The sequence below is a fragment of the Podarcis tiliguerta genome, assembly GCF_965153285.1.
Source record: "Podarcis tiliguerta genome assembly, chromosome: 12".
NCBI classification, from domain to species: Eukaryota; Metazoa; Chordata; class Lepidosauria; order Squamata; family Lacertidae; genus Podarcis; species Podarcis tiliguerta.
Window position 1 is genome coordinate 42,519,223 of NC_139545.1, and position 22,479 is coordinate 42,541,701.

Consider the following 22,479-nt stretch of genomic DNA (forward strand, 5'->3'; position numbering starts at 1 on the left):
GTCCATCCTACTCACCTTTCAGGTGGACCAAGAGGTTCTTAGAATTACAGAATAGTTGCTGCTGCCCCTGTTCTTCACAGACACATCACCAGATCACCAGAATGAACTTTGTGGACCACCGTTTGGGAAACTCTGAGCTACTAGGTAAATTCTTCAGAATGCAAGACAAGCTGGAACCCTGCAAGCATGTTCTGCCATAATAAGTTAAAATTTGCAGCATAAACAGAGTCCTAAAATGAATGAGAATCCTCTACTCTCAAATTTCATAATCTATTCTGTTATTTTGCTGTTATTTATTATGTATATCTGCTCTTTTTACAAGTATCCAGTAACTTACAAAAAGTAACTTAAAAATAATTATTACGTAAATTCATTAATGTAACCAATAACTTTTAAACTAACCCATTCTTGTAATAAGGATAAGCAGACAAAACTTGAACTGCACCATTCAGAATAAATGCCAGTTTCATAACACACACTTTAAAATACTAGCACATTGTAAACTCTATTGCTGCAAAAGTCTAACATAGCTACTTCTGTGGAACATACAGACCTTCATACTAATTAACTGGGATAAGATACAGACAAATGTCCTAATGCTCTTGTCTTCATGGTCATAAAAAATACTTTATCAAAGAATAAATTCTGAAGATCCTTGAGACCAGAAATTAGCATCCAACAATCCCAGGATAAATTCAGCCACTGAGCACACAATGCAACTTAATTGTTATGACCTCAGAGTCCAACAATTGCTATGACCTCAGAGTCAGTGGCTGCAGTCTTTCAAGCTATGAAGCAAAATAAGGTGCAAGGTTCTGGGTCTGCTGCTTCGGATCAGGAAACAAAGGAGGCTGAGTAACATGAGCCTCCATAAGAACCTCCTGTATCTGTTGGGCCAGAGCACAGAGCCTCAGCTAGTCTCTTGTGTTGTGCACTGCCTGCACTCAGCTGTACAGGGAGTACATGAGGCAAGAGACTAGATGACAGAGGAATGCCCATCTTCAGGCAGAAGGGTTGGCTCTTTAAGCATCACAAGGCATGGCCTAGGTGGGACACATCCTGAGAGACATAGTCTGAGAGCAGGAGCTTCAAAAAGCTCAGTTTGCTCTCAGTCTTTGTCGGACCAACTTGCTCACTCAAAGCTATCTGTCATCCTGCAACTTCTGACCAGCCTTGCCCCCTTCTCTATGAGATCTTGCATCAGGCCACAACATGACAGCAATATAGCTTATTTCATCAATAAAACAGAATGAAAGGCCATGTACATTCACATGTACTTCAGAACTTCATGTGTGCTGTCGAGGAACAGCAACCACTTTCCCTCCAATGAGGAAGAACATTTTCTGTGGCTCAGAAATCCATTTTGGATTTGAGAAAGGCAATGTACGCTACAGTAATATTTTCACAGGGGCAACATACATCAATGTCTATAACACAATTTGTCAATACTTAACAGCACTGTACAAAAACAAACAGGTGCCGAGGACTGCTAGAAAAAGACTGATGTCTCAAAATTACATCTGCATTCCCTGTTATTGCATCTATTGGAGCCCAATAATTGAATTACTAATGCTAGGGTATAATTTGTCAATGTTCTTTCAGGGCTCTTTGCTAGAGAGAGATGTCCTTTATTTGGCAGCTTACTTTGTAGCATAGGAAATGTGTGCTAAATTAAAAAGGGAACATTTTGGAGAAAAGACATTTTGACGACATGAAGGATACTTATAAATCAAATCATTTTTGATGGGAAAATGTCAGGCTCTAACGATTTATGTGTCCTCCCTCACATAGGCTTTCTGCTTTATAAATGTTGTGTTTTGTGTTGTACTTATAAGGCACAAAGGAAGTTACCTTTTACCAAGTCAGACCATTTCTTCAGTATTGTCTACACTGACTTGCAACAATTCTCCAGAAACAAGAATCAAGAAACCAGTCTGCGACAGGTTTAAGGTGCCCGCTGCTTACCCAATGCAAAAAAGTGGGGGGGGGGGGACCTACAGCAATAGTTCAGTCTCTATGGAAATTGTAATGCAGACCATACAAAGGTGAAGTAGCCTACTGAAATTGATGAAAAGATCCGTACCACAACGTCCCATTCACATGCACAGTTCCCCATAAAAGGGTCAACAGGTGCAAGATACCCCAGTTCCACATATGAACAGTGCTGTAAAATTAACACATCCCTTCTAAGGCATTAGACAGCAAAGCAATACAGAGTATGGCACAGCTGCCTTTGCCATTTCTCCCAATCTATTTTAAATAATAAATGAAACACCATTAGGATTTACTGTATCCTCAGTTCTGCCAGATGCTACAGTCATTAGGCTATAGTCAGATGAGGCAGCATCTGTTGGAAGGGATGTTGCTTGCCGGCACTTGTTCTTCTAAAAGCCACTAAGACTGTCAGTGAAAATTACAGTCCACAAATCAAAGGGGGGGGGGGAGCATACATAGCATAGAGCCACAGTTCAGTGGTAGAGCATCTGCCTTGCATGCAGAAGCTTCCAGTTTCAATCCCCAGCATCTTCAGGTTGGGCTGGAAAGTCTCCTGTTTGAAATCCTGGGCAAGCTGCCAGTCAGTGTAGACTATACTGAGCTAGATGGACCAGTGGCCTGATATGGAATAAGGCAGCATCCTATGTTCCTATTAAATTGGGAATGACTGCCATGAAACTTAAAACAGTACCGTTGTAATCCATCTATGGTCCAAGCAAAGAGAATGGTCTCACCAAAAAGGGGGGAGAAACAGACACGTCAAGAAGCACAAGTTGATTTTTAAACTACAGCAGAATGTTCACTTTGTTATGAAGCATTAGAATCAATCCTGCGGTAAAAAGCATGTCACGCTATCAGTCCTGCATACACCTTCACCCCAAACTCCAGGAAACAAGCATGAAACTTGTTTATGATCTAAATCATCTCATATATTGTTTTCAGTTCAAAGTTGATGGCACGTTATTATGCACATTGTTTTCAGTGTAAGCCTGGTATGTTCCTTATGTTAGGTGGGGAATCCATGACCCTCCAGATGTTTTTGGCTACAGTTCCTACCATCCCTGATCACTGGCCATTCTGGCTGGGACTGATAGGGGCCAGAGGTTCCCAAGCCCTGTCTTGAGTGGTCTCTGCTTCTTTGATTCTCCGGAACTTGAAATTTACAGAAAGGAATTTAAATTCCACATCAGCCACAGAATCCTTGGACCTTTGAGAACTGGCCTTCTCTCTTAGCTTCCACATGTGTAAACAACAAATAGTAAAGACGAGCTCTCTTTCCGTGTTGCACTCTCCATTTCTGTAGGATCACAGCCAGATACAGCACATAGGATTGGGTGCCCATTGCAAACTGACTGACTGCCCTAGCATGAAACCCTGCTGCGTCTGGAGCCTGGTGCAAAGCTTTGGCTGCTATGGAGAAAAGAAAAATCTAAATAAAGTTAAAGGCACAATCCATACTAGCAGAGTTGCCGTATTTATGGACAACTGGATTATCATAGAGTTTAGTGGGCCCAGACTCTCCTTGCACTCCTAGCGTGTTCTAGGATACTTAATGGGGATCAGAATGCCTGAGCACATAGTCTAGATTTGTGTCTGCCCCTCCCTGGTTACATGGATTCATGTTACATATGCAACTAATGGCCCAGAATACTTTGTATACTCCACAGAGAGAGAGACAGACAGACAGACAGACAGATTTGCTGTTTTGTTCTTAAAAACCCAATAGATAGAATAACAAAATAAGATATTATAAATAAATCACAGGATAACATCCAAAAAAAAGCACATATCCGGCAAATGCCTGCTGAAACAATAGCAACATTATACAACTTTTCTAAAAACCAGAACAAAAAACATACACTTCTTCATCTCAGGAAGGGGGTTTCAGGGGCTTAGAGACCACAGTCTGGTTTCTAAATAATACAATGTTCACAAGTACTTTTGCTTGGCTAGAATGTGTTTGGAAACTGTAATACTTCCTCTTGCTTCTCTGGATAGAGGATGGAAAGATGTCACGTGCAGAAAACTCTGAATAGTGTGGCTTACTGTACAAGGTAAAGGTTTACATTAGTTAGCCCACTTCATTTTTGCTTCTGGGCTTGCCTCCCACTGGTATGTGGCCCCTGGAAGGTTGCCAAGGAGGGTATAAGGCTCTCAGGCTGGAAAAAGTTTCCCCATCCCAGTTACAGTCTCAAAAGAAGGATCCAATAATTTCCAGTTGTTGGTGTGTGTTTTTTTTAAAAAAAAATCCTTCGCAAATGGGGAAATAATTAAACACGTGATTGGCATTTTTTGCATGAAACTATGGAGAAAATAATGATTTTAATCAGGCAAATGTAGTCTGATCAGAAAACACTGTTGGAATTCAAAGTGTGTGATTTGTACAACACAATGAAAACAATATTTATTTCAACTACTATTTCCACTGACCACTAGAGGTCAGGCACTGTCTGTGGCACTCATCCAAATAATGTAGTATACAGTAGAAACACTCATGAACATGTAAAGGAGTGTTCCTATTGTTAATAAATCAATATTCCAGTCTTAAATGCAAGGCCTGTCTTGATCTTATGTGCCTCCTAGCAGCAACTTTTGCATGGAAGTCTGGCCTACTACTCTGCCTTACAGCTGCTTCCTCGCATTAACACATTTGGTGCAGTATAGTAATTTTTGACTCTGGACTTAATGATCTTATAAAGCCCCCCCCCCCCCCGAAACCTATGTGACGATTCTGGGATAGGTCATCTGGGCATTTGGGGCTTGGCGTCACCAATATGCAGATGACAAAGGCTGCTCACTATTGGTCCCTTGTCATTCTGGAAAAAAGCGACAAATGGGGTGCTGCAGGATTCTGTCTTGCTCCCATTGCTGTTCAACATCTTTATAAACAACTTGGACAGAGATATTAAGGGGATGCTCATCTAATTTGCAGATCACACCAAACACGGGAGAAGCAGCCAATGCCACTGAAGACAGAAACGAGATTCAAAATGAACTGGGCCCAATATTAGAGAACTGGGTCCAAACTAATAAAATGAATTTCAATAGGGGCAAATGTCCCTTAGGCAGGGAGAACCACAAATATAAGATGGAGAACATCAGGCTTGCCAGAAGTACACGTGAAAAGAATCTAGGGATCGTAGTTGACCAACCGTTTAATATTAGTCAACAGTGAGATGCAGCAGCAAAAAAAGCTAGTGCTATTGCAGGCTGCATCAACAGTAGTCTCCTGATTAAAGGAAGTAATAGTCCCGCTCTATTCTGTCTTGGTCAGACAGCACCTGGAGTGTCCAGTTCTGGGCACCTGCACCACAATTGAAGAAGGATATTGACAAACTGGAATGTGTGCAGAGGAAGGCAACCAAGATTATCAAGCCTTATGAGGAATTGTTGAGGGAACTGAGTATGTTTAGTCTGGAAAAGATGAGACTGAGAGGAGATAAGATAGCCATGGTCAAATATTTAAAGGGCTGTCATGTGTAGGATGGAACAAACTTGTTTTCTCCTGCTCCGATGGCTTGGAGCCAAACCAATGGATTCAAGTTACAAGAAAGGAGATTCCGATTAAATATCAGGAAGATCTTTCTGGCAGTAAGATCTGTTCAAGAGTGGAACAGACTCTCACAGTGATGGACTCTCCTTCCTTGGAGATTTTTAAGCTGAGGTTGGATATGATCTAGTTGAGATTCCTATTTGCAGAGGGTTGGACCAGATGACACTTGGGGCCCTTTTAACTCTGCAATTCTATGATCCTATGACACCTAGTTCTATCTCTTTATTCCATCTGAGTAAGGTGAAACTCTACAGGGGCTGAATCACTGCGCCAAGGCAGTAATGAGAAAGATGGAAGCACTGATGGTAGTTGGTTCCCACAACTGGGTGCAACCAGGAGCTGTTTCACTAGTGGTACTCTTGGATTCCAAACTCTCACTTTAAGTTTGAGTGGCATCAGTAGCTAGCAGTGCCTATGCCCAGCTCTGGTCTGTCAGCTCAAGTTTTTCCTGGACCAGGACAGCCCAACCACAGTTATCCATGCTACAGTACACTCATGAATGAATTATTCCAAAGCACTCTATGAGATTATGCTAAAAGAGTATGCACAAGCTGCAGTGGACATGGAATCCCTTGGCAAGTCTGCAGTATGGTATCTCCAGGTGGAATTCAATAACACCAGTTCCTTGTGAGCTACACTAGCTGCCTATTTGCTACAAATTCTGGTCTAAGGGGCTATCCTAAGTGTATAAAGCAGGACCGGCTGGGGATCCAAATACTTGAAGAAGCCCCTCTCTCAATATAGGCCAACACTTGTCATTAGATCCACACGGAAGGGCCTGCATGAGGTAATGTCAACAGCCATATATTTTCTATAAGATTGTTCCCTTCAGTATTCATCTTCTGACACCAACTGATGGCTTACTTCTCCATTTTGGTCTTTGGGGAGATGAGTGAGAGGACAAAGCTGTTAGGATTTTGTATCACTGTTCATACACTACTCTGCGATCTATATAGAAGAAGCACAGTCTACAAATGAAATGAAACAAATTTAAAAACACATCAATGGACTGCAAGTCGACAGCCTCTTTCTTCCCTGTCCCTTAAGTTCAGCCAGGAGGGTGTCTAAGCTTTTCTTCTTCCAGCAGGCATTTTATGATAGTGTTCAGCTTTTTGATAAATACTGTTTTACTCTCCCTTTCTTTTGTGGTTTGTTTTTATGTATAACACTTAAAAATGAGAATTAAACAATATATAAATGTCTTAAACAAACATAAAAATGGAGGAAAGACAAAAAAGCTTTTATTTTAATGAGTTGGTGGGCACATAGAGGTAGATCATGAGAATCTTTTTTCAGGTTTGCTTCAGATCTGCTGACTGTGGGAGTCATAAATCAGCTTCATAAAAAATAGGTATGTATTAGGGTTATCTGTAAGTATATTGACATTTTTAATTTTATATGTTTTACATGCAGTAAACGCCATTTACATGCTACAATAATATCGCAAGGCACCTGTGTAATGGCTACCTGTATCTGCTCACCTATCTATGCTTTTCTTCTGCTAAGAGTAACTCCCCACCATTTATGCTTCCCGAGATGTTTATAGCATGTATTTATTTTCCTTAAAGTTCTTACCAATGCCTGTGCCTAAGGGAGAAAAGCAGGATAAGAACAGGTAAAAGAAAACTGGTCCCTCCAGAACAAGTGAGGGACACTTTTTTTCTGTTTGTTCAGCTCCACACAACTTAAGACAATGTATTTGAATCTAGGAATCTAGGAGCCATTCTGCCCATAGTACTTACAAACTTTCTTTGCAAAGTTTAAGGTCACTGTGACACAAACACACCCGGGCACACACCTCTGCCAAACATTAAGTTTTCTAAATTCTTTAATCATTTCACAAAACACATGTGTAAATTAGGACCTGCCAGCCCTAGCAGAAAAGCCAAACAAGAAAGTGCCCCAAAAGGTACTTCTGATTGTGACTGTTTTGAACCGCTGTTCGATTGGGACTAGAAGTAATTAGCAGAGGAAACAGCCAGACCCTGAATAATTGGATTTCAAAATAGCCAAGGATCTAGTTCAGAACAATGATCATCCACAGGAGTGCTCTTAAAAAGCAGATAAAAGCTCACATCTCACCCTCTCACAAAGTCCTCAGAAAACAAACAAGGCTGCTCTAGCTCAGCCTTCGCCTACCTGGTATCCCCACATGTTGCTGGACCCCCATCATCCCTGACAGCCACATGGACTGTGGGTGCTGAGAGTTGTAGCCCAACAAGATCTGGGGACTCAATATTAAGGAAAGTTACACTAAATGGGGGGAAAGACAAATCATGCAAAACATAAAAAGGGCAAGCAGGACAACCAGTCGGGAGGGGGGTTGAGGAGTAGAACTGCACCTAGTAGATGAAAATTAAGATCTGTATTAACATCATGTGATTAGGAACTATGTAAAATGAACTTGTACCAACCTGCCTGTCTTTCCCTTGTCTTTTACAGGTTTCCAAGGTAGCAGACTTAAAGCGGAGAGATTTGGTCTGCCTCTTAACTTTCACCGAATCCCTTCGGCGATCGAAAGAAAATGACTTCGATTTCTTTTTCATTTTCATTCTTGGTTTGTCTTCCATTTAAATCCACAAATGTCAGCACCAAATCCAGGCCTCCAATCCCCCAAGCTGCAGTGCACAGGCAGCAACTTCCAGACACTTCCAACTTTCCAGGTGAGTCGAATGCCTTCAGTCTTACCTGGCCCAACAGGTGCCACTCGGAAAGCATCGGTCATGTGTTCAAATGGTGACACCTTCTCTTCTAAGAGTTGCTGTCACTGGGAAGTGAGAGCAGATTTTTCATACCAAAAGCAGTATGCAATGCTGATGTAAAGCCGCAGCGCTTATCCATCTGAAGCATACCAAAGGTGAAGGAAAGGTAACTTAATGCAAACCAAAAGGGTGTGGAAGTAGTGTCAGCACCTACAGGGTGGAGGTGAAGCAGCTCAACTGGGGTTCCAAGCCATCTTCCGAACTCCTCCCTTGCACAGACTCATTGCACAAGCTGTATTGTATCAACTGGGTTGAGTTTCCAGAGACAAACCGACCATTAGAACTTTCACTGAAGCCACATTTCAAATGTGCTCCCACCCTCACACACACAGGCCAAAGATGCTGAGCATTTTCATCCTTTGCCTGCCTGCTTTGCAGAAATTAAGAGCTGCCTGTTTTAACATCTTGGAAATGTTTATTTTAAAAAGTTTACACCACCCCCCCCCCATCTTTCCAGCATTGTAGTCCTTAAGGCAGCTTACAAGTGCAATTGAAAACAATATAAAACACTAAGAAGAGCAAATCAAGCATAAACAGCCTAAAGACATGTGAACCAGCAGCAGCAGATCAGCTTAATGGAGGGTGATGGCTTGGGTGAACAGAACAGCCTTCTCCGGGTGTCTGAACAGATAATGAGCAGTGACTGTGCCAACGGAGGAGTACAGTGATTGGGGTATCAGTCCAGAAAAGGTCTGTTCCTTGTAGCAACACTCACGTAACATCTAGGGAACTGTCATATCCACTGCCTATCAAGAGCCACCTGGCTAAAGATACTAGGTTGAAAGAGAAGCCCTCTTTCTTCCTAAAATGTGTAAATATAACAATATATTTCTATATTATAATAAAATATATAAAAAAGAAGTTTCATTTGGAAAAGAAATTAAGTTGACCCTATTTTTCATCACTCACTCCCATACAACTGATCATTGTGATCTCGCTGCCGTCCATAGGCATTCACTCCATAAGATGAACAGACATTTCCCCTTACGTTTTAGGAGGAAAAAAGTACGTCTTATGGAGCGAAAAATACGGTATTTATTTTTTAACAACAAAATCAATTGTAACTAAGAATGTGGCTTAGCAAGGGTTACACAACTGATCTAGCAGTGCCAAAAGTGCCAGTATTGCTTCCATCATGTGCTTGATAGCCCAACCAAAACACTAACAACAGCAGCTCATGGCCTCCAGGGTATGTACAATTTTGGCAGCATCAGGCTGAGACAACAACAGGCCCACAACAAAGTTGCAACATGCCCACCTATAAAATATATGTTAATTAAATTTCAATTTTCATATAATCCCTTAACACATATTTTGTCTTAAAATTAAATATATCATTTGGATTGGCCCTCCAGGATGTAGTATGTTTCTGAGCCTGAGACGCCTCCAATTTGCTTAGCCTCTCATTTATACAGTAGCTTATGACTCATATGAGCAGTAGCTTATGCATTATGTGCCAGAAAGTTACCAGCAACATATTAATGACACAGTCTCTGTGTTAGTGGGAAGCCATTGTAAGCAAATTCAGACTGGAGCTACCAGATTTTTAAAAATAGACGGCATGCAATTCAACAAGATCTAAAGTAGTAAAGCAGCTTGCAATGGCCAGGATCCAGAAACTCAAATGGAGCTCTGTATATTCAAAATAATTTCAGCTTTCTCTTCTACAAGCAAGAGGATGCTCTGCTTATAAAACTGGAAGCCACCATGCATTCATGAAGCACTTTGCTACTCAGTAGAGATTAAAAAAAAAACCACTTGGGGCTTCAGGATTACACCAAAATAATGACAGGAATATCGGCCATCATTCCAATTGTCCTGTATTTTTAATTATGTAATCACATTATGATGCTTGATTGTTATGTGTGAGTGTTACAAATGCATGTGCATGTTTGTGTGTGAATCATAGAACTGGAAGGGACCCTGAGGATCATCTAGTGAAGCTGTCCTATAGAGGGGTTGAACCTGCAATCTCAGCATTATCAGCACTGTGCTCTACCCAACTGAGCTAACCTGTCTGTTTATTTATGTATATAACCAGCGGGGTTTTTTTCCAGGGGGTACTCAACGGTGCGCAGTACCAGCACCCCTTTTCTGTTGTTAAAAACTTGTGGCACTTACTGTGACAACTTCATGGTGAGTACCAGCACCTATTTTTCTAGGGGAAAAGCACTGTAAATGACTGCCCATTTTCTACTGGGCCAGCCCAGCTTGGCAGTAGTCCTACTCAATGCAGGCATGAGGCCCCCAAAAGGATAGCTACAATGAAATGCAGCCCTCAGCCCTGTTTTAATCCACTGTCATGATCACCCTTCAGTGCTCACAACATCAACTGATGTCTTGCATGTATAAAAGAGCCACCATCAGAGACAAAGCTTTCATGACACTATACAAAAACCATGCAAAGGATAAAGTTCAGACATTCCATGTTCTGAGTAATGAGATATCAGGTATGCATGACTGAGCCCAAACTCTTGCACTTATGAGCATATGGTACATAAACTTGGAATGATGCTTAGCTGACATTTCTTCGCTAAGATATTATAAGAATGCACCAAATCTGCAAAGCATGGGTGCAGGAAACATATGCATGAAAAAAGAAATTGAAGGCATAGGAAGCTACCTTATCTTGAGTCAGACCTGTTGGTCCATCTAGTTCAGTATCAGCGAATGGCAGCAGCTCTGCAGGGTTCTCTCCCAACCTAAGCTGCAGCTGCCAGGGATTGAACCTATGACCTTCTGCATGCAAGGAGGATACTTTGACACTGAGCTACAGCTTTTCCCTAAGAGCCACATTGCCCTTTCATACAGCTATGTATCAGATAGTATACTTATTAGAAAACTGAAATTGGCTGCAGAGCCCTTCCAGGTTTCCCTCTATGGAATGTGTAAGAAACTCTTTAGACATATTCATAGGAAGAGCTGATCCAGCCCATGACCCAACCTGTTCTTCTGCTGAAGGCAAATAATAATAAGAATTTTATAATAAGAATTTATTATTTATACCCCGCCCATCTGGCTGGGTTTCCCACGCAAAAGTGCCATCAATTACACACATGGTCTAATGACTGTAAACAAGAATACATAAGGCTTTCCTAATAGGAGAACTAGCCTTGCCTTAAACAGAACATGGTCTGTGCTGAGTTAAGAGATTTTCCCCCTGTGTGTATTTGTGCGATCCACTCCACATAAAACAAGTGAAAACAATTTATAGGCAATGTGGTTTTAGCAAAGGACCACCTTAACCAAAACTAGGTGGGGGGTCAGAGCTTCGTAGTATAAATCTCACTGTTTCTAGGAGACACATTTGAGGAGTTATAGTAAACCCTCCAAATGTCAAGAGATAAAAGGGCTATGATTTGTTATACACACTCACAGCTTTAAAGTATAACTGCATTCTTCTCTCTTTACAAGATAAGGATTAATGGCAGAGTCACTGAATGAATGGAAAAGAGGAGTCAGCGTTCAGGGTGTGCTAATGCTAACATGGCCTAGATTTGTAAATTCGCCTGAATTGCCACAGAAGATCATTGCTCAACTATAAAATGCTGTGATTGACTACGAAAGTGTTGCATATCCAAATCGTACACTGTCCTTCCGGTTTAAGACATGGGCTACCAGTTAATCCACACCTACCGGTACATTACAGTCTGCTTCAACAAGCAAGAAGCTCAGTCCTAAGAAACACATGCTAACATTACTGTTAAACCCCTCTGTAACATTATCCAATAGTTCGTCATTAGCAGTGGTGGCAGTAAAGCAACTATGTTGGCAGCCTGGTTACCATTTTGCATATCCTCCCAAATTCCACCATTGTTCTAGGCCAGATTTAGATAAAAGTGGCCTCTCTGTCTACAGGGAACGTGACTTTCTTTTTCAGTAAGGGGTGCCTATGTTCCTACATGTTTACTTAGTAATACTCCTACTGAGTTAAGTAGGAGTCATTTAGGAAACTGTATTTATAGCCTCATTTATTTATCCAACTTATGCAACGATCATGATGCAGACTTATATTCTGCAACATATAGCAAGCATGGGATCCCACTGCCATGTTAAAACCTGTCCTAGGAACGTTTCTAGGAATATAAGGCTCTAATGAGCCACATGGCCAGCAGAAGGTCTAGAATTGCCATGATCTTAAGAAGCGTGAGACAGTCATCCAACGTGGGGGAAAACCCAAACAGGCAGAGAAGTATTTCCTAGTATTCCTTGGGGGCACTTTTAACTGAGGGTGGCAGAAACCACAACACATTTTTGTGTGTGGTTTTGCTTTTGAATCAGAAGAACTCTTGCCAAAATGCTGGCAGCCTGCATGCAACATCTGCTTTGCAGACCAACTATAATAAACTGCTTCTGCTTTCTCCTCCTTTACCCTGGTAAACAGGATAACATGGAGATATCTGCTGTTCTCAACAGCCTCTCAAGTAAAAGCAAAATGTCCCTAAGATCATTTGTTTTAAATAAATATATAACCTTATAGAAACTGGACAAATGTCAGACTTCACCTCAGATGTTTGTTTAGTGTCATCAGAAATTACAATTGCTGCTGCTATTATTATTATCATCATCATCAACATCATCATCATCATCTACTGTTTTAAGCCATAGCCTTCTTCAGATATTCTTCTTCCAAGTTAAGTAAAACAAGAAAGACAGGCAAAGGGAATGACTGCACTAGGTCTATCCCCCATCATGATTCCCATCACCCTTCATGAGTTTAAAGGCAAACTTATGGAGTACAAGCTATGATGGTTCTGCACCACTTTCACTGTCAGAGGCATTTTGCCTCTGCATACCAGTTGCTGGGAATCTCTGATGGGAAGAGCACTCCATTCTGGCAGCATAGGGATCTGATTGGCTACTGTGAAAACAGGATGCTCAACTAGATGGGCCTCTAGTCAGATCCAGCAGGGCTCTTCTTCTGTTTTTATTATCTTAAGTAGGGGGTCATCTGTACTCAGAGGTTCCCCATGTGTTTCAGAATCCCAATTTTCTCAAATTCATGGAGTGTGATATAGGATGGAGCTAGTGCACAGTCAATCCCATTGCTCCCCTCTGGGTGTTTTTCTAAATCAGACTAACACACCTGAAGAGGCTCACGTACTATGCAAAAAGGAACTTGTGAAGATACGTTCAGTTCCCTTTGAACAGAATTCCTCCAGCATCAAAAATTTCACAACCTTTGAAATACCTAATAATAACAACAATGTTTTTTACCTTGTATTCGGGTTATACTGCAAGAGGACAAACAGAAAAACAATTTAAAAACCTACATTTCCTGAGATACTGAACCAGTTCACATGCAACACAAAACTATAATGTAGCATTACATGCAGCAAGCCCCAGGCTCACATGCTTCCTCCCTTCTCTGCTAGTGTCTCCATAAGACAGGAGATGTCTGGGCCTCTTTTAGATGAACCATACTTTAGAGTCGTGTCCAACCCCTTTGCTTACGGAAAACAAGCCAGCTTCATAACATATGGTTTAAACTTGTTTCTACTAACCATAGTTAAAACCAACCGCAGCTTGTCTGAATTCAGATGTCACAAGTTGTGCTTAGTCTAAAATGTGAGTGAGAGCTTCCAGACACTTCATGGCTATACTGGGGGCCGGGGGAGTTGTGTAACCCTAGGATCGATGCAGCTCATTCTCATAAACCTGGTATTCTGTGCAAATGCTATCATTCCTCAATTCATCCTTTTAAACTGACTCCAACACAGCTTCAAACGCCACTTTAAATAAAACAGCTGTTTTACCATTGTATTTTGCAGATCTCTTTTCTAACATAGTTAATGACTGGCACACAGATTATTTCTAAAATGCCTATTGTTTCACCAAATAATTATTTCTAAAATGCTGCTTGTTTCACCAAATAATTGCACCAAGTCAAAAGCCTAATGAGTCAAAGCCATACATTATTCCAGATGGCAGCGCCTACAGTGGCACTAACAGCCTTATTGACTAGAGTGGGGTAGCTAACATTGTACTCTTTATATGTTTTTTTTGTCCTAGAATTCCCAACACTTCTTACCATTGGCCACATTGCCTGGGGCTGATGAGAGTTGTTGTTAAAATGTCTGAAGAGTGCCATGTTGGCTATTTGAGACGAAAGCATAATGACAGAAAACTGCATCCCATGTGCTGTAAGATGTGAATGCAGTCACACTACGTAAGCATATAGAGATGTATCCTGTATATTGTGTATGTGTGAGGGGTAAAGGTAAAGGTAAAGGTACCCCTGACCATTAGGTCCAGTCGCGGACGACTCTGGGGTTGCACGCGCTCAATAGGCCAAGGGAGCCGGCGTTTGTTTGCAGACATCTCCCAGGTCATGTGGCGAACCAGAGCAGCGCACGGAAACGCTGCTTACCTTCCCATCAGAGTGGTACCTATTTATCTACTTGCACTTTGATGTTCTTTTGAACTGCTAGGTGGGCAGGAGCTGGGACCAAGCAATGGGAGCTCACCCCGTCGCAGGGATTCAAACCGCCAACCTTCAGATTGGCAAGCCCAAGAGGCTCAGTGATTTAGACCACAGCGCCACCCGCGTCCCTTATGTATGAGGGGTACTGCATATGAATTAGAGCATGCTGGGTGGCACTGCCTGATTTAGCTCCACCCACCGGGCTTTGGCACTACCCATTTTTGTTTTGGCTCCACCCCCCAGGAGGCTGGACTTGAGATAAAGTAGTCCTTGGGTTGAAAAATGTTCTGCACCCTTGCTCTAAAGTAATGAAATGGCCTTTGCTACTTGAAAGCAGTCCAATCATCAGCTCTAATTTGAAATAACCATACATTATGATGATGGCAATAGCACAATGCTTTATGACATAGCCACAACAAACAAAGAAATCTCTGCTCCAAGGAAGGAACAATTTTACAGAAAGAATGGGGGAAGACAACAGAGAGAGAAAGTAAAACCAGAACACAGCTATGTGAGCATATCAGAGAGCATGAACAGGAAGTAATGCATGCAGGAGCACCTTTACATTAATAGCAAATCTAGGCCTCAGAGGTATTCCATCCCCAGCAGAAGGTCACCTGCTATTCTATATCTGAATCATTCATTAGATATTCCAGGGATGGATGGGAATAATGCAAACATAGGAAGTTGCCTTATACAGAGGCAGATGCCATTGGTCCATCTAGCTCAGTATGCTCTACGCACTGATGAGCAACAGTTCTCCAGGACGGCAGGCAGGATTTCCAGCCCTACCTGAAGATGTCAGGGATTAAACCTAGGAATTTCTGCATGCAACACAGAAACCACCAAGCTATGACCCCTCCCCCTATAGATGAAAATTCAAAGAAGGCCTCCGCCAAGTTTCTAGCATAAGCTGATCACTCAGGGCTCACGGGTTCAGTTTGATTCTGGAGCCCACAAACACATGAAATAATAAAGATGGATGCCTCTGAGCATGTGCAAAGGACCTCTCCCTCACTACTAAGCAGCTGGGCAATGCTGGTGAAAGAACACGAGCAATGCTCACAACGTTGCTACAAAATGTATTTCAAACAGCAATTACCACTGCAGCAGATTGGACCATGAAAGCTTCTGCTCTCCCGGTCATCAACACATATGGCATGACTGTACTGTGTTTTAGAAGCAATTCAGACTTACAATGAGGAGCTTTAGAAACAAATGGCACACACTACATACAGCATTATGAATCAGATTCCTAATAGAGGCTACAGGGGGAAAGAGGTCAGCTTTCTTTTGCTCACCTCAATCACTTGCTGCTGATTGAGTTCAGCAGGACTTACATCTGTGTAAATAGAAGTCTGAGAGGGTCAAGGGAAATTAAAAAAAAAGAATCAGGCCACCAATATGTAAAATACTCTAGCCTCATCTCCAGCTGCTTTACTGTACTTCCTTCAATCGTCTCTCCCCCACACCCCACACCCCGCTCACAGCGCTTCAGCTGCTTAAACCCTGCATTTTCTACAGCCAGGCAAATAACAGCCAGACATTAATTAAAGGGATAAAGAACCCTTGCAGAGCTTTAAAATGGGGTTCTGCACATAAAGCAATTTGTTATCTCGCTGGAAATTTCAGCAGCAATTTGATCACTTAACATGGCTCTGTGCAATGAATGTTTTATGAACTCCAGTTCAGTACTGATCTACTAAAATGAACTTCTCGTCCCCACCACCTACAGTTCTCAAAACAAAAGCACACAACAAAATTCCTTGGGCTCCCTTTCTCAAGTCTTTGCAGAGGATGTGCTTGATCAACAATAAGAAGATAGCACCCTAATCTGTTTTGCAAAACAGGAGTAGGAGGCAGGACAAACAACCTCACAAATCAAGGGCAGCAATGCTGACGTACTGATGTGGAAATCTGGTCTAGACACCTCCGCTTTCTTACCCCCTCATCGCCTCGCTTTGCATTTCGGCACTCCCGAGCGCATAAATAAGAGATGAAGAGTTATAAGGGAGCAAAAATGCTGACTGAATATTAAGGGATGGGAAGCCAAGCGAAGGAATTTATGCTTCTCCACTGGAAAACAGGTGACTGCAAACACAGTTGACATCATTTCTATATTCCTAAGCAAAAGGTGAGGAAACGAATAGCTGACAGCCTTTAGCAACCGTAGCACAACAGACCACAAAGGGAGCTGTTACACCGATAAATGGGGAACATGTTTATTCTCCATTATAGTGCTTTGAAGTGTTCAAAGTGCTTCACGTACATTATCTGGTTATAATTCTTTTAACAATCCTGTAAAGTAGACGAGAACTATTATTCCCATATTACAGAGATTGTGGAGGGGGAGATAAAGCTGAGAGAGGGTGAAGTCACATTTGCTTGTAACAGTATGACAGACTTTCTGGTTTATTGTGCTTTATTAAGAGTGACTGGTGTGCTTGTGCATGCCACCCAATCACCCATCACAATAAGCCAGAAAGTCTGGTTATCATCATATTCAAATTTGGCTAAGTTCTGAACAGTAGGCTATTTAAGATTTGAACTCCTTGACCCGAAGCACAAACTCCTAGCCCCTATGATGTACCAGCTCATTAAAAAAAAAATTATAAAATTATTACCAGAGTCTTCTTTTAAGCATCAGAGAGGTAAAGGTTTACCAGGGTGAGGGGAGAGGGAGTGGTAACAAATAGCATAATAATTGCTGAAATAATTGCACATTATGGCAGGGAGGGACACACTCTGCATACCAGCAGAATAATTCCTAAACAGGCCAGTACAAATCTGATATGGCTTTGCACTGACTTATGTTTACGCCAGCAGGAGAAAGCACGCCATCTCCCTACTCTGCATATCCATATCTATTCAAATAATCACACTCGCAGAGAAGGTAGAGAAAGGCTTGCTGCCTCACATTGCACAAGCACCTTCAAAGTCTTTCAGCGTGTGCCAAATCAGGGAAGGTACGTTTTTACATTATGCCACATCTCCTTATAGCTGCGCAGCCACCCAATGGACCTCTTGAGTCACTTCAACAGAAAATGGCAGCTGAGCAAGCCCAACTAAATGCTTTGTAATTTGGAGATGTACTCAATGTTAGTCATATGTAGGGCACAGACCCTGCTGAAATTAAAAGACATAACTTAGATCCATTGCTTTCAACGTGTCTTCATTGAGTAGAATTCAGTCGGCTAGAACCCTCCATCTATAATGGAGATTTTCGATCAAATTATAAAGGAATTTTTATTTAATGGCATTAATAAGGTACCTGCCAACCCTCTGTTAAGGCAGCAAACTGTAGAGGCGAGTCCCCTATTTCTGTTTAGAATATGAAAAGTTTCACATTCAAAGTTCTTTAATAATTTATCAATTAGCCACAGAATGTCACATCTTGCCCTCAGATAACATCCGGGGGAGGGGGGGGACCTGCCTGATTTCTTCCAGAATGAAGGCTGAGGTCACATCCACACCATATATTTAAAGAACATGGCTCCCCCAAAGAATCATGGGAACTATAGTTCCCATGTGCTACTATAGTACCTCGCTGTGCTACTATTCTCAGTACCCTTAAAAAAACTACAGTGCTCTCCCATCTATTATCTAACAATTTAGTTCCTCCCTCATAGATCTTTGTTAACATTGATAGCAATAAGGTCCTCTAGAATGCAGCATTGCTTTTTGCATGAAAACATGCACCACTTTTTCCAGAGTCTGAGAAGCTTTTTCATTTTCCTTTCTTGGGAAAGCACTTTCACTTTTTAAAGGAAGTGCTCTTGCCTATTACGGCTTCCCTGATTGTGCTAGTCAACCACAAGGCCATCTTCTTGGCCTGACTTCCTCATCTGCGGTATACATTTTACCCGAGCTTCCTGTGTTATTGTGGTTTTGAATAAACTCCAAGAGACTCTTGAAGTGATGCTGAGTACAATTCTTATACACAGCTTTTAAGCTCATTTATTCAGAGTTATAACCTTTCTTTTCAGATTTATTTCACCAGTACACACAAACCACTCATAGGAACTCAAGAAGCTGCCTTATGCTGAATCGGGTGATTGGGCCCATCAAGCTCAGTATTGCCTACACAATGACAGGCAATGGCTCTCTAGGGTTTCAATTGACTAATTGTAGATACTAGAGATTGAACCTGGGACTTCCTACATGCATTGCAGGTGCTCTACCAATTAGTTAAAGCCCCTCCACCATGTCAGCACAACGTCTAAGATGCCTGTGCAAGCTACTTTGCCACAGATTTTGGGGGGAGAGGGGGCATTTTGTTCAGTCACATCCTCAACTTACTTTTTCCATAGTTATTCTTTTTACAGTTCAAACATGAATGTAGCAATAGAAACACTAATTTTAAACACTGTTGAAAGAATAACAACATTGTTTTAAAGCACACACCAACCCTTTAGGAAAATGTATCTCTTCTGTATCTCTCTACAACAGAAAGAGACAACTATTAGGAAATGTTTGCACTGTACAAAGATCAACTACACTCTGCCTGATCTGGAAACGAAAAAGCAAATCTGAATTCAATGAGCAACTGATTGTCGAGGAGTCTGACCTTCCAGAAAGGCTCTCAAAAGGTTATGCCAGTGTGGATATGACATAAAACCAATATAAAAACATTTCTAGAGTTTAGTGCCATAAAACTTTCTGCAGCTCATGGAAGAATAGCCGAAGACCTATGATGGCACAAGGGCTAGAGAAAATCCCAGACTATCAGGTGGAATTCACTTCTAGGGTAGACACACTGAAGTTCATGGACATGGCTTAGGTTCATTAATTTCACTGGGTCTACTCTGAGCAGAACTTAATTCAACACAACAACCTGTGACCAGCTTACAAAATGTTATAAGGAAATGAAAATTTGGCTTTGTTCATACAAAGACAGTCTGGAGGTTATAGTGTTTTGCTCCTTACTTGAATGAATGCGTAGTCCATCTTTTCCCAAAGGAAGGTTCAAGATTATGCTAGACATATGTGGGTCTCTCTCCTTTCTAATCTGCTTTAGTTTTCTCATAGATCTTAGTGGGCTGTCATTATCAACTCCCCCTCCATATACTGAAAACAACTGCAGCAAAATAACAGGACCAGATATCAGGAGCTGTGACCAGAAAACTCTGCCCCTTCTCCAGCTTACTCTATTCACTGGAAGACAACCAAAAACCATTCTGAGCCAGTCATAAGGAGAACTGAAAGGCATTCTGTGTTGAACATAAAGACAGCAAGAAACCATTTTGAGCTAAGCATTCCCTTTAATGGGGGTGGGGGTGGGGAAACAAGGAGCCCCTGCACATTTAGGACTGCAACTTGTATGTGCAGTAGCCTTTAAACAGATCCTCAAAAGCACATGTTCAAATACCCCGCCTGAGAGCGTGCCAGGCCAGAGGACACAATACCAAGTTGACTGAGCTATAAATAGAGAAGGTTTAACAATGTACAATGAAAACCATTCATGACAAGGGGAAAGAATGGCTAAGCATCAAAAGCCAGCTATACTCCAAGTGGGTGTAGAAAGGTATGCTGTTAGCAAACACTATGGGCAGAAGCATTTGGCAGAAACAAGCAAGGAGACTCAAATGACCAATTCAAGGCAATCCAGCAGTTCTACGACTATGAGCGATTACAACATCCCCATGAACACAGTGCCAACAACTTGAGAGACTGTCATCACAAGAAAGGGAAGAGAACTTAGGAGAATGAGGAGTGGGGGCGGGGGGAGATCATCTTCAGTTGTCGGACAGGTATCTCACCCGCTGACACAGACACAATAGGCATTTACTATTGTAATACAGTAATGAGGTTGCCTGTTTGATGCGGCAGTCAAGAGCTGTGAGCCATAAACTGTTGACATAAAAACACCCACGCACAGTGTCAGTATTAAAAGTTGTCCTAGAAGAACAAAACCTCAAATATGCTCAAGTCTTTGGGATACCATGAGCAATGACAAGTTAACTTTGAAAATGTAAAAGCCACACGGTAAAATAGGGGGGAAAAGAAGTTACATGCATTCATGTCATTTTAAGAGAGTTCTGCCTGTAAAATCTTTTCAGAAGAGACCCCCCCCCCCCGGGTTTTTTGAAGTTTAATCCACTTCATTACAGAAAGGACTGACAAATGGAGGCCTCACAGCCAAATCTACCCACTAGAGTGTGTCATCTGACTTCCCACATCCCCTCCCAATGGCTGTCTTGGAGTCAAGAGAGGTGTGTGGAGGGAGTGGTTGGCTGTATCAATGAGACTTGCTTTCAGTCCACTTTGAGGTATGAGAAAGGGCCTCCACCTTTTTCTAGTAAAACCAGATACTGACCAGGGCCACATTCCTGTTAAAGGAGGAGATACATTCCACAGAGTCTTTAGGACTGTTATGCCTTTAAAAAGATCTTAACATGCAACACTCTCATGTTTCAACTAAGTATACTTTCTTGCTTAATTTAATTCTTGCCTTCAAATTATTTGAGTGTGCTGCGGTGACAATACTGGAAATTTTTGTTTGTCTTCCACAGTCTATCCCAGCTTTCCTCAACCTTGGGCCCCCAGATGGGGTGGATGGCAACTCCCATTCCTGACACTGACCATGCTGCCTGGGGACTATGAGGTTTGTGGTCATACACCATCTGATGACCCAAGGCTCACTCTGATTTGCAATTAGAACTAGCACTGCCATAAATATGTGAAATGATTTCTTTCATATCCCAAAATTATTTGTTTCAAACCTTGCAAGATGCCCTTTCTATCCCATCTTTCCTTTTGTACTCTAGCTATACAGCTAATACCATGAGTGACAGCTTCTGGGTCCTTATATAAAACAATCTTCCAAGCATTTATACTCACTCTGTCTTTATCGTCAGCGACGTCACAGAGAATGTCATCACGGTCAAGGATTCCCCCATCACCATGTTCCAGACGATGCACCTGTATCCAGTAGTTTGGATCCTGCAAACCAAAAAAAGGATAATAAGCAAGAAATTATTCCACAGTTGATAACTCCACAACTACGGCCTGTTTGAAAGTGTCCCCTCCTCACACACTCAAAATCTCTCTGCCAATGAAAAACCAAATGCCAACTTGCCCTCTATGTATTCAGACTATTGGTCCATCTAAATCAGCACCATATTAGTTTGTTTGCTTGTTTGTTTGCTTCTGTTTGGCCCAAAATGGAATAACAAAAGAATGATATAGGAAGTGAAATGAATACAACAAGGCAATATGAAATAGCAAAATCATCAAATACTTCACATTTGTGACCTTCATTCATGCTCTCAACACAAATACAACTCCCCCATCAACCCATCTCTCACTTGGAAGCCAGGTTAACTCACAGCCTGCCCACCTTGGCTGCTCCAATCTCTCACCCAGGAGTGAAGCCATCCACAACAATCACTGATGGGGGTGTGCCCTCACCCACACCCCACAAATAGCCTTGTTCCCTGTAAATGAGCCACAGCTATGTCCTTATGGTTCATGGGCAGGGCTAGCTGGTAGAATCCTCTAACTCCAACAGGCCGCTGTTCCACAGGTGCAGCATAAAAGCTTCATTGGATGTCCATGAATTCTAGTGTTATGGGGGGTGGGACTTTTCACTATCCACCTTCATCATGCCATGCAAGATTTTATAAACTTCTATCATGTCACCTCTTACTCACTTTTTCTCTAAACTAAAAAGTCTGAAACACTGCAGCCTTTCTTCACTCCCACTCCATCCCCTTGATCATTTTGGTTGACGTTTTCTGAACCAT

The 22,479-nt window shown here is 41.8% G+C and overlaps 1 protein-coding gene across 8 annotated transcripts in view; it reads right to left on the bottom strand.

Annotated features, from left to right (window-relative positions):
* The window catches only part of PARD3 (par-3 family cell polarity regulator), a 556,151-nt gene that overhangs the window by 432,684 nt on the left and 100,988 nt on the right, over positions 1-22,479 (bottom strand). For all 8 annotated transcript variants that reach the window (XM_083406076.1, XM_083406075.1, XM_083406072.1 and 5 more), the window contains one exon: positions 21,575-21,676. Coding sequence is in view for 6 of the 8 variants with exons in the window: in XM_083406072.1 (XP_083262198.1) it covers positions 21,575-21,676 (102 nt within the window). In the remaining 2 variants the exon portion in view is untranslated. The remainder of the gene's footprint in view (positions 1-21,574; positions 21,677-22,479) is intronic.